The 13,759-nt window shown below is 40.0% G+C and overlaps 1 protein-coding gene across 6 annotated transcripts in view; it reads left to right on the forward strand.

The window, feature by feature from the left end:
- PCGF5 (polycomb group ring finger 5) overlaps positions 1-13,759 on the forward strand; it is a 125,375-nt gene that overhangs the window by 54,887 nt on the left and 56,729 nt on the right. For all 6 annotated transcript variants that reach the window (XM_040485845.1, XM_040485846.1, XM_040485840.1 and 3 more), the window contains one exon: positions 89-382. In XM_040485845.1, the coding sequence (XP_040341779.1) occupies positions 271-382 (112 nt within the window). In that variant the 5' untranslated portion in view covers positions 89-270. The remainder of the gene's footprint in view (positions 1-88; positions 383-13,759) is intronic.

Raw genomic sequence — 13,759 nt, forward strand, 5'->3', positions numbered from 1 at the left:
TAACACTTGCTGCTAATATGTTATTAATACCGTATGAGGAATTTGACACTCTTTTTCTCTTATCTTTTTAAAATTACTGTGGAAACAGATATGGGAAAGCAGAACCACCAAAAGGAGTGATGACCAGCGATCTCATGATAAATCTGGATGTTAGTTCTCATGCCTCAGGACATCCAGTTGGGAACTCCACGCCGGCTCCTGGGATCAGACTTCGTCCGCTTACTACCCCTCTTTGCCTGAACTACTAAAGCCAGTCCTAGCTAACCACGAATGGCTACCCAAAGGAAACACTTGGTGAAAGATTTCAATCCTTATATCACCTGCTACATCTGTAAAGGGTACCTGATCAAGCCAACTACAGTGACAGAATGCCTCCATACCTGTGAGTATTCTTTTTTTGTCATTTATGCCTCAGAAGTTATGGGCTACACTTGTTCTTTTAAAACCACCACATTTTGTTTTTATCTAAATTTTAGCTTTCAAAACAATGAGTATTCCAAGAATTAACTTTGAATCTATTTTCAGGATTGAATTTGTCATTAAGATACCAGGGGCATGAAACTTTTCTTGTATTCTTATGTAATAGTTGACTTTTGTTTAATTTTCATGTTCTAAAACCATAAACATATTATTGGATATAGTTTTTTGAAAAGCGAACCATTTTAGCTTTTTGATTTAAAAAAATTACATTGCAGGAATTAATCTCACAGGTTTTGTTTGGGTATGCTTGCTTTAATTCTTTGGCTTTTTAAGACTTTATTGTATGGTTGACTTACAAAAAGCTGTACATATTCAGTGTATGCAACTTGATGAGTTTAGAAATAAGTATATGCCCATGAAATCATTACCATAGGTCATAAACCTATCTATTTCCTCTAAAAGTTTCCTCCCATGCTCTTATTATTTTTTTGTGATATGAACCACTGAATATAAAATCTATCCTCAGCAAATTTTAAGCATACAACACAGTAATATTAACTATAGGCTGTATGCCGTGCAGATCTCTAGGACTTCTTCGTCTTGTTGAACTGAAATTTTCTACCCTTTGACCAAAAACCCATCAGCCTATGCATCACTTGGGAACTTATGAGAAATGCACATTAACAAGCCCCACTCCAGAATTACTGAATCAAAAGGTCTGGGAGTGGACCCAGCAATCTGTGTTCAATAAGCCCTCTAGGTGATTTGGAAGCATGATCAAGTTTGAAAACCTCTGTTCTTGGGGCGCCTGGGTGGCGCAAGTCGGTTAAGCGTCCGACTTCAGCCAGGTCACGATCTCGCGGTCCGTGAGTTCGAGCCCCGCGTCGGGCTCTGGGCTGATGGCTCGGAGCCTGGAGCCTGTTTCCGATTCTGTGTCTCCCTCTCTCTCTGCCCCTCCCCCATTCATGCTCTGTCTCTCTCTGTCCCAAAAATAAATAAACGTTGAAAAAAAAAATTAAAAAAAAAAAAAAAAAAAAGAAAACCTCTGTTCTAATATGGTCATGTCTGTGGAACTCCTGTCAAGTTTCTTTCTCACCTAGCCTATCAGTAGAAGTTTCATTGTTCTAGCCACTTATGCCAGGATTCCACATACTTTTTGTGTTTCTGCCCGTATGAAACTGTTTTCCTGTTTCAGTGAAAGTAATTCTAGTAAGTTCTAGTTTAATGCCTATTATGTGCACCAAATAGATACTTTATTTTATATTATATATATATATATTTTATATACTTGATTTCATTTTAGCTTTGCTTGAAACAGTCTGGAGTGGATATTGGGAAAGAGAGTATAGAGATTATCTTCATTTTGTGGGTGTGGAAACCTTGAGTTAAGTAACTTGCCCAGTGTCACAGCTAATGAGTGGTGAACCTTATTCAACTCCAAAGCTCGTGCTCTAAGATCCTCCCTTTCACCTGTTCTCCTGCTATGGAACTGACATAATACTACACCAGGAGTTTTAGATAGGTACAAAATAGAGAATCACCTGGAAATCGTTAAAATGGCAAATTTTATGTAATATATAGTGTACCACAATAAAAGCAAAATAGAATCATTCTAAGAAGCTGTTTAAAATACATACACTCAGGGGCGCCTGGGTGGCTCAGTCGGTTGGGTGTCCGACTTCAGCCCGCGTCACGATCTCGCGGTGAGTTCGAGCCCCGCATCGGGCTCTGTGCTGACAGCTCGGAGCCTGGAGCCTGCTTCGGATTCTGTGTCTCCCTCTCTTTCTGCCCCTCCCCTACTCATGCTCTGTCTCCCTCTGTCTCAGAAATAAATAAACATTAAAAAAAATTAAAAATAAAATAAAATACATACGCTCAGATTTCCACCTGGAGGGATTTGGTGAATCAGTTGTGATGAGGTCTGTGTATGTGTATTTTGGAAAACCTCTCCAAGTGATGGAGATATGTATTATCTTTGGGTTTTACTGGCCTATGCTATTCAGTTAGCAATTAACTATGAACTGTCTTGAAATACTAATTTGCTGTTGCCCTGTATCATTACTTAACTTGAATAATTACCAGTTAAATGTCATCAAACAAATATTTATTGAATACCTATTGTGTGCCAGGCACTGTCCATTCTGGACACGGAGGATACCGCAGTGAACAGGATAGTCAAACATCTGGGCTCTCAAGAAGCTTAGATTCGAGTAACTGAAACTAATAATAAATATGTGCCATGTAAGATAATGATAAATGCTATGAAGAGAAATAAAGAAGGGTTGTGGATAGGAGAGAGGGGGTTATTTTATATACAGTGTCAGGGTTGGCCTCTTTGATACGATGACATTTGAACACAAACCTGAAGGAATTGAGCTCTGTGTATATATGGGAAGAGCATTCTAGATGGAGGGAAAAGCAAGTATAAGGCCTTGAGGTGGGAATGCCCTTGGCAGGTTTATGGAACAGCAATCAGAAGGCTATCACTGCATGTCAGCTGAAAGATTATAGGGCCTTCAACCAGGGTAATGAGGTGTGCAGTGGAGGCGGGGAAGAGTGGATTGTGGATGTATTTTGGAGGAAGAGCCAATAGGATGTGAATACTCTAGGGCAAGGACTCAATCTTCTACTTACATGTTTCCTACTACACCAAGCATGGTACCCGGACCTGGTCCACGGTCTGTTTTGTTTTACTTCTTCTAACATTTGTGCATTATTTTCATATTTGGATTTCTCCAGCAAAAACTGCCAAATCTGGGAGATAAGAAGAAAGCACAAATTCTCCAATTTCTGCCTTTCTAATGCAGATTTTATATCTGTTTTTCTGAAAGAAAATTTTCTCTGGGACATAATAAAATCCCAATTTCAAATTGTGATGGAAAACAAAAGATTCCAGAAGTATAAACAGTCATGTTATAAGCAAGGGCTATGTTTATGTTTGCAACAGCAGTTTAAAGTCTAAAGGGGTAAGTGACAGTTTAACTGCACAAGTCATTCTGGCCTGAAAAACTCCTTGGCCATCATCAAGCCCCTTTGCTGAAAGAGAATGTATGTGGCAGAAGTGGGATTAAAAGACAGTGGTAAATAAATCATAAATGTGGCCTTTATCATCAGCAGAGAATACCAAATAGTAGAGTAAATGATGGAGTCAGATACTCAACCCAGTGTTTCTGGAGAGCTGAGGATCCTGTAGTACTCATCTTTATTCACTTTCTGGTCCTTGGATTTCTGGCTACTATTTTGCTTGTATTTATATTGGAGCTTGTAGGCAAAAACTATCCCATTTGCAAAGTATCTTATTTGTAACGATAAGATAATACTGCAACTCAGCGTTTCGCAGTCATTGGTTGGGTCTTTGATCTTACCCAGTTTTCTTTTTTTTTTAATAAGTTTTTTTTTTTTAATATTCATTTTTGAGACAGAGAAAGACAGAGCATGAACGGGGGGAGGGTCAGAGAGAGGGAAACACAGAATCCGAAGCAGGCTCCAGGCTCCGAGCTGTCAGCACAGAGCCCCATGCGGGGCTCAAGCCCACGAACCGTGATATCATGACCTGAGCCGAAGTCGGATGCTCAACCGACTGAGCCACCCAGGCGCCCTTGCCCAGTTTTCTAATGTATAATATGGGTCAGATATAATGATGCTGTGATTTGAGATAGTATAAAATATAAAAGTAAGATGGCCAAATGGGACAGGAGGAAAGTGAGAAATGTTAAGTGACGCTGCAGTACATCATCGTATTTTTTATCTTGACTGATAGAATATAGAAAGAATATCTTATTAAAATAACTCTGTACAAAGACTATGATTTTGTGATTCTTTAAGTAAAGCATGGGTAAAAAAATAGTTCTTACTATGAAAATTCATGATATAAGATTCTGGTCTTACTTGAGTTTTGAAAATTAAAATATATAAATGGAGCTTTACCGTTGATGAGTAAAACCAGACATGGAATCTGCCCTTCTGGACTTTGTGGTCAAATGAGGAAGGACAGAGTAATCAAGTTAAGAAATATATGAAATTTGGATGCTGATAAGTGCAGTGAAACTAATGAAACAGAATGATATAATAGCAGGTATGTGTCGGGATATTGCAGCAGAATGGCATGCAAGATAAGAAACTAGAGCGTTTTTTGAAATTCCTAAAGCCATAGGCCCTGGCCTTCTCAGGCAGAGATGTGAGTAAGCTTGGGCCTGGCTGCGGTAGAAATGGATGCAGCAGGGCGGGAGGTGGGAATCATGCATGATGCTCCCCGCTGTCATATGGATACATGAAGTTACTTTTTTCCTTTGGGATGCTCTGCAAATGCATTTCACCTCTTTGTCTCTCCTCCTCAGATCAGATAGGTTGATGCTCTCCCATTCTCCCAGTAAGTTCTGGAGCTAACACTGCCCGGCTTCCCTATTGATGTAGAAAGAAGGGCCAACAGAACCAGCATGATAAGTGACTGCAGCAGCCCTCGATGTTAGCACGCCAGCTGTGTGGAAGAAAGAGAAAGGGGCAAGCCAGTTAGAAGGATGTGGGAGGCAGAGGTGACAGGGCAGGCTGTGTCCCAGGCTCTGGGCAAGGAATTGCCAAAACAAACAGACAGACAAAGCTTACAAAAGCCCCCATTTTTAAGTAGGTTTGTACCTCACCTACTAACACCACTTCTCTAAAGCAGGCCAAGGACACTTGATAAAAAGATAAATTTTTTAAATTAGGTGGAAATTAACATACAAATGAGTTTTACCTTTGGTCACTTCATGCTAGATGAGCTAAATCCACATTAACCATGGTTGCAGATCTATGAGATCCTTTTAATAACCCAAAACTTAAGGAAGTAAACGTCCCTCCAAATAATTATTGAATTATTTAAAATATTTAGTTGTCAGTCACTTTGCTAGCCACTGGAGTAGAGTGGTAAACAAAAAAAGATTGATTTAGAACTTAAACTCTATCAAGCAAACTTCTCATAAGCCAAGAAAAAAATTCTACGTGTGTATTTGGATCTTTTTCTTTTCCATGTGAGCTCACCTACTCTGGGACTTCAGCTGCATGTGCTGATGTCTCCCAATCTTTATTTCTGGCATAAACCTTTCTTCTGAGTTTCAAAATCCTCCTGGTGTCCACCTGGATGTCCTGAAGCCATCTGGAGCTCAGCATGTCTAAAAATGAGTGAATGGGATACTGATCTTCAGTTATTCCAGCAGGAAATAAGCTCCACACTCGACTCTGTTTACCCCCCCTAACAGAATGGGGACCAAGTCCTGTCTGGTCTCTCTCTTTAATCCCTCTCAAATCTGTCCCTTCACTGCCACCCCCCTGTGACTGTTCAGGCCCTCATTACTTCTGCCCAAAGTCTCTGCAGCCCGCTTCTAACCTGTGTCAAAGCATGATCATTTAAACAGTTTACTGTCTTCACTGCTCACTCATCAGCTGACCCAGAATTTCTTAGAGATACCCAGGTGCCTCAGGATAAATTGAAACTACTTAGCCGTGCCCACATCTTCCTCCCTCACTGCCTACTGCACATACATGCACATACTTGGTTCAGCAGTGTGCTCTGCTTTAGAATGCACTTCACCCATATGCCCAGTGAGCAGATGCACATCCTTTAAAACTCATCTCCTCCAAGATATGCCACCGACTTGCTACCATAGGTAGCTTTGGGTTACGTGTACCTTAGTGCCTGGTACTTAGGTGCTTGATAAAGGATTAAATGAATAAATAAACGGCCAATTTGTTGATTATTTTATTGTGTTTTTTCTTTCAGAGATTCATACGCAGTAATAGGTAGCTTGAAAGGCATGTAGGCAATGTCAATTAGGAATTACATATTTTGAAAAACGGTCCTCTACAATTTAGGGGGAAGCGTCGTGGGTCGTAGGGAGAGAGAGACACTGGATTGGGGACCAGAGATTGGCAGTTCTAGATTAAAGGATGCTCTGTCTCTTGCACCAGGATCCTCAGAAACTTTTTGAGGTTGCTTAGGGTGTATTTGCTTGTGGCTGTATAGGTTGTTGACTTAAAATTAAAGACTTTTCACTTCAACTAAGAACAAAGGAGCTTTGTTCCGGCAGCTAAAATGTGGAGAATACAGTGCATTGGTTCTTAACTCTCTTGTGGTTAGCGGCCCCTGTAAGAGTGATGATTCTTTCCCCAGGAGAAAAAGAAGGTTATAGACATAGAAATCTGTGGTACAGGAAAGGAAAGCTTTCTTCTTTGTGCCCTTTCAGAGATTGTGGCAGTAATCCCTGCACAGAGAACAAATTCTTTGGAAAAGTGTTGCTGTACTTAGTTTTTAACTTATGCAAAGAAGAAGGGTTAATTGATAATTAAGTATAGTTGATGTGACAGTTAAGGGACTTGGTGATTTTATGTGGTAATAAGTAAAAATGAAGGAACAACACAATCAGAAGGTGCTAAAATTTACGTATAACCAACCATTTATTGTTTTTAAACAAGTATCATAAATATATAAGTACTTTAAGGTACAGAGATTTCTTGATATGTTCATACTCGATGTTTAAAAATCTTAGGCTACATCCACTTGGCTATATCCAAAGCACAGTCTCCATCTGCCAGCAACAACATCACCTGGGAACTTGTTAAAAGGGCAAATTCTTGGGCCTTACCGTAGACCTGCTGAATCAAAATCTCTGGGGACAAGGCCAGAAATCTGTGTAATAACAAGCTTTCAGGTGATTCTGTGATGTGCTAGTTTGAAAAGCACAGCTCATGACCAGACTTTTATAATACTAGCATACTTCAACTAGGCAGTCTGTAATCATACTGCAATTAAATCACACCATAATTAACATAAATGCTAATAAAAGATTAAGCTAATGGCTATTATTTATTGAGTGTTTGTTGTATTTGGGGTCATGAGCTTTACATTTATTATCTTATTCAATCTTCCCAAGAACCCCTCAAGTTAGGTGGTATTATTTAATCATTCAACAGATGTTTATTAGCACCTACATTGTGCCAATCATTATTCTAGCCAATGGAAACACAGCAATAAACAAGACAGACCTAGTCTGCACCCTCCTGGAACTTCTGTTCTAATTGGAGAGACAGACAATAAGCAAGTAAACAGGATAATTTCAGATGCTATGTGTAACAACAGCTATGAGAAACAATAAAACAGAGAAAGGTCTTTCTTGGGACTTAACATTTGAACAGAGACCAAAATAATAGGAAAGAGCAAGCTGTGAGAACGGTTGAGGGGAGAGTATTTCAGATTTTATCACAGTGTTTTTCACAGAAATAGGACTCAGAAAGGTTAAGTAACGAAGCTGATAAATGCTGGAGCTGGGTTTGGAATCCTGGACAGCTGACTCTGGCATATCTTCATAATAAATTATGATATTTTCCTAATTTTATTTTTTCTTCTTTCTGCTTGGCTTTGTTTCTGAAGCTTCTTTAAGCAAAGAGGTGAATTTAAATATGCGTATACACAGAGAGAGAGCGTGCACACCCGTGCACATGAGCTCACACACACGGCTCTCCCAACTATGTTTGCATGACAGTATACCTGTCATTATGTACCCAATCATGATCTGAATTTATTAATTTATTAATATTAAATAGCCATTATATTGAAGGAAAGATATAAATTGAACTTTCCAATAAGGTATTCTTTATAAATTTCAATTTTTTGAGGCAAGACTTTTTCTTAGAATAAAAATCAAAGACCTAATTAGGAATTATATTTAAAGTCTCAACAGGTTGCACGTACAGTGTTTCAGGATTGTACTAGAACTGAGGTGAGGTCAATGGTATACTGATGTTACATGTTTCAAACAATATTTTGGCAGAAACTAGACATTCATTTATGAAAGTGATTATAGTGTTCATTTTGATGATTCTTTTTAAATAAGAAAATAATTATAGGTGTTAATCTAGGTGTTACTAGCAATAATGCTAAAGAAAAATCATTAAATTTATGGTTCTTTTAGCTTTTGAAACTGTGCATGAGATAATAAAGAATGTTTAAACAGTTGAGCAGAGCATCATAGTGGACACTAAAAACTAGGGGTAACAAATTTAAAAATGAAATTGTCTTATGTTGCCTTCTGAAAATAAATTATATCTAGGTCATAACCGTTTGTGATCAGTGACGGATTGAAAAAAAAATATGTACCCTAAAATAAGTAAGTATTCAGAGTTAGAAATCATGGTTAGTGTACTGGTATGTTTAAGAGTCGAACACAATGGTTGAATGTAACCATTATGAGTAAGTACAGTCCAAACATGTAGAAAAGGCAGAAGACAATTTCTATTTGGATACTTTGAAGACTTTTCATAACTACTAATTTTTTATAACATACTGGTTTTTTTTTTAAGTTTCTTCATTAGAGAGAGAGAGAGAGAGACAGAGAGAGAGAGAGAATGAGTGGGAGAGGGGCAAAGAGAGAGGGAGACACAGAATCCGAAGCAGGCTCCAGGCTCTGAGCTTGGCTCGAGTCCACGAACTGTGAGATCATGACCTGAGCCGAAGTCAGATGCTTAACCGACTGAGCCACCCAGGCTCCCCGATTGGTTTTTACCAGGCTACTATATTGTATCAAAAAATTTAAAACCAATAGACAAAGCTTTGTTCTCTCAGAATGTTCAACTGCTGACATTTCTTTATTCAGTTAACAGAAAATGATCATTGTATTTTAGAAAACTAAAATAGATTTTAATTTCTGTTGAATTAACTCTTTTTAATTGTCAAAAAAAATCACTAGTAAACTCAGAATCTCTTCCCTTGCTCTAGTTAAGTATGTAGGCTGATTTCTGACTTGACTACAATAGGACACTATAGGCCCCGAAATCCTGGCTCCCTTTATTATTCCTAACCCTTGTGTCCTCCTTTATTTCACAAATATTTACCGAGCACCTCCTCCTCCCGGTACTATTCTGGGCACCTGGGACACATCAGGCAGCATAGTAGGCAATAGGTAAGTCATAGTGTATAGTAGTAGGAGGTGGTAAGTGCTCTAGAAAAAAGGAAAGTCAAACTGGGTAAAGGGAATTGGGCAGTGACATGTTACAATTTAAAATAAGCCTGGGGGCACCTGGGTGACTCAGTCGGTTGAGCATCTGACTCTTGATTTAGGCTCAGGTCATGATCTCATGGTTGTGAGATCAAGCCCCATCGATGTTGGGCTCCACTCTGTGTGTGGAGCCTACTTCAGATTGTCTCTCCCTCTCTCTCTCTCTCTCTCTCTCTCTCTCTCTCTCTCTCTTTCTCTCTCTGTCCCTCTCTCTGACCCTTTTTCTTTTGCTCTCTCTCTTTCCCTCTCTCTCTCTCTCTCTCTTTCTCTCTCTCTCTCTCAAAAAAAATAAAATAAACCTGTGTTCAGGGTAGACCTCATTAAGAAAGTAACATTTAGACATTTAAGGGTGCGTGGGTGGCTCAGTGTTAAGCGTCTGACTTCGCCTCAGGTCACGATCTCACAGTTCATGAGTTCATGAGTTTGAGCCCCATGTCAGGCTCTGTGCTGACAGCTCAGATTCTGTGTGTCCCTTTCTGTCTGCCTCTCCCTCACTTGTGTGTGCGTGCTTTCTCTCCCCCCCCCGCTCCCGGTGCCCCCCCCCCCCCGTCAAAAATAAATAAACATTAAAAAATTTTTAAAAAGGAAAGTGGCATTTGAATGGACAAGGAGGTGAAGGAGTTAGCCAATCACATATCCGAGGAGAGACTATTTCAGGTAGAGGAAGAGCAAGAGCGAAGGCTTTAAGGCAGGCGTGTGCCTGCCATGTTGAGAAATGGTCAGGAGGCCAGTGTGGCCACATGGCAGTGGGTAAAGGAGAGTTGAGGAAGGTAATGGGGTGGATGTGGGCCACAGGCACAGCACACAGCTCTTGTAGAGCCACTTGAAGAAGTTTGGCTTTTACTCTGAGAAAAACAAGACCCATTTCAGGCAGAGTTTTTGAGTAGAGGAATAACATGATCTAACAACGTTTAAGAGCATTACTCAGACTCCTGTTGAAAATGGACCCGTTAGGAATGATTGCAAATAAGCCAGGCAAGAGGTGGTGACGGCTTGCACCAATGTGGTGGTGGTGGTAAAAGTGGTCAGATTCTGCTTGTATTTGAAGGCAGAGCAAGATTTGCTAATGAACTAACGGTGGTTCATACAAGAAAAAGGAATTAAGAATATCTTCAAGGTTTTTGGCCTGAGAAACTTGAAGGATAAAGATGTCACTAAAGCATGTAGGACAAACTGAGGGTGGGAGATCAAGTGGTTGTTTTTTGGAAATTGAACAAAAAGCTGTGAGGGACAGCTGTGAGACATCCAGAGATACCGAGTTGGGAGGTGGACATAGGAGTCCAGAGATTATCAGCATATAGATGTATGTAAACAATGGAAGCACCGAGGGAGGGAGTGTAGATAGAGAAAAAGAGCAAGGACTGACCCGGGGACGCTGAGAAGGAGAAGAGGAGGCCTGAGGTAGGAGGAAGACTGCACGTCACCTGGAGGAGGAGTCAGCTGAGTCAGCAGGGTTGAGGTAGACAGGACTGAAGTGTAGACCTCTAGGTTTAGCTACCTGGAGGTCACAGATCATCTCATCAAGCAGTTTCAGTGGAGGGGTCAGGAGTGAAAGTCTGGATACATGTGAAAGGATGGAAATTTCTTAACTCCCTGGTTTTGATGATTGTAGTATGATTCTGTAAGTATTTAACCTTCATGAAGGTAAAGAAAAGGTGAAAAAAATCGGGAAGAGAGGAACTGGGGAGAATAAGTGTGGTACCTCTGAAATGGAGTGATAGCTCACAAGGGAAGTAGAGTCAACAGAAGTTTGTGGTTTTTTTTTTTTTTTTTTTAAGGTGGAGAAATAATATGTTTGCATGTTGACGGGAATCTCAGCAAAGACTAATGTAGGTGAAAGGGGAGATGCACTGGAGCAGTGTTCTTGGGCCATTGGGAGGGGATCTAGTCCACAGGCAGAGACTGGCGTGAGATAGACACGTGAATGTTTGGAAACAGGCAAGAGCACAAAGTAAAGATGCTAGTAAGTAAACAGATGTGGTATGAACTCTTTCAGTTTTGTTTTTTTTTTTCTTCCCCTTTTGCTTTCAGTAAAAAGGAAGTGAGGCCATCGGTGGATAGTGAGGATGGGGGAGGAAATGTTGGGGATTTGAGCAGAGGAGAAGTTATGAAGTATTAGCAAAGAGTGTAACGGACTTGGGGCAGATGCACGACCCACTGACGTTCACGGTCAAGAGTTTAAGGGGAGAGACCAGTCAGCATGGTGCGTGTGTTTGTCCCACAGTGTCCCACTGTAATCCTGTAGAAGCAGAGTATGTAGAGAGGTGGATTTTGTGGGGGTATAATAGTTTAAATGAACCAAGTATGTCGAAAAAGAGAGGCAAAAGAACTGAAGTAGAAGAGAGCAGAGCTATTCAAGGGCATGAATGAGGAAGTATGATTATTTTGATTGATCATGAAATTTATATGGATAAGGAGGGGGACGAGGGCAGTGCTGCACTGACTGAACTACCAGACTCTACCCTGACCTTGGAGTCCTACTTGACTCCTTAAACCTTTCTGTGGAAGTGGGGTACCCTTTCTAGCCTTTCTGGACCTTTTGGTCTCCTGGACTACTTGGTCTGAGATCCCCCTACCATGCTTAAATCCCAAGACTCTATCCTGATCCTGTTCAGAAAATACTTTTTGCTACCTGTTCCTCTGTCCTGGCCAGATAATAATAATAATAAAGCATTCTGCTCAGTAGAAAGGAATGCTGTCCTTAGTGTTCACCATGAAACCACAACTCATGTAGGCCTTTGAAAGAAATATGCTATGTATGACATGAGAGAAATAAAGATGTTTATTAGTTCCTTATGGAAGTAAAACCAGAAGATACCATCTCATGGAAGCAAATGGCAGATATTCTGGAAAACTTTTTAAAAACTGTCAGTTTCACACATAAGAGTATGCATCAAAAGCAGGAAACTGATGCCTCTTCTCTTTGCAGATGACCACGGTTTACTTCCAGACTGTTAGCAGATAATAGATAAATTTTTCAAAGGGAAAAAGTATCAAATGAGTGCTATCAAGAAGGGCATATAAAGATAGTGATGTGTTTAGGGAAACTAGAAAAAACATGCTTCTGTGTTAACAGATAAAACTAACACATTCAGATGATTTTAACAAAGGAAGTCAGCATTTGATCACGTTCAATAAACAGAGCATTACTAATGAATGACTACACCAAGGACATGAGAGAAAAGAATATTATTGTTTTATTATCAGTGATAGCAGACTCTGCTCAAGAAGAGAAATTTGTGCAGATTAGTTTGTGTCATCAAAGCTGGGAAGCTAGCCCTCTGTGATACATAAGAGATGTGGGTGGACCATATATCTAAGATAGCAAGAACAAATGGTCCTTGTACCTGTTGTGAAGAACTCTCTCCCTCAAGAATTTGAAAATAAAGTAAAATAGATAGCCCTTGAATAAACTGTGAAATCAACAGATGACAGTGCTTCAGAGCAGGTATGTGCCAAGTGATTGGGAAGAGACAGAACAAGGTAAGGCCTAGGCAAGTGGGGCTGTGCTGGAATTATATTAAACATATAAAGTTAAGGAAGGAATGTGTAGTGGAGAAATGTTGGTAAATCTTGGAATCTCCACCCCAGAAAAAGAAATACCACACATGCAGAGATAGGCAGTTCCCATTCAGGTGAAGGAGTGTGTCATAAACATCATACCTGAATTGCAAGACTCTCTAGGGTGGAAATGGCTGCAGAGGATTGATCCCACTACATGATAGACATTTCAAGTTTCGTTAGCAAGGTCATCTGGTATTTAAGATGGACACATGAAACTGATGCCATTCAATATTCAATTTCTCTGATTCTCCTCCTCCTCATTTTATGTTCATCCACTGATCAATGTATAGTGGTAGCTCACATGTACTGAATATTTACAAGCTCTCTGACATGCATTTCCATACCTTGCATATACTATCTCATTTAATCTTCACAAGAACCCTGTGAGATAGGAACCTTTGCTGTCTTCCTCGTACATAGAAGTGCAAAGTAAGTAATTTGCCAAATGAGAGAACTGGGACTCAGCTCCAGGCAGTCTGCTGCAAGACCATTTTTATCTAGAACAACTGTGTTGTATACTATCTGGTTCTCAAGTAGATCTGCATTATGGGGAGAGTGAATTAATCCCACATTCTTTTGACTATGTTTTGTCCTGTGACAGTGATTTCCTTATGGTGAATAAGAAAGTAACTTCCGAATGAATCCTTGGTCAGGATTTCCTAGTTGTTTTTTGGCTGCCTCAGTGAGAGAGCTTTGCAAGGTTAAAATCTCTGGTGCTAATCTCACAGAGATTCAGGCTTAATTGGTCT

This window comes from Herpailurus yagouaroundi, unplaced genomic scaffold (genome assembly GCF_014898765.1).
Source record: "Herpailurus yagouaroundi ecotype Mexico unplaced genomic scaffold, PumYag 163, whole genome shotgun sequence".
In the NCBI taxonomy this organism is placed as follows: domain Eukaryota; kingdom Metazoa; phylum Chordata; class Mammalia; order Carnivora; family Felidae; genus Herpailurus; species Herpailurus yagouaroundi.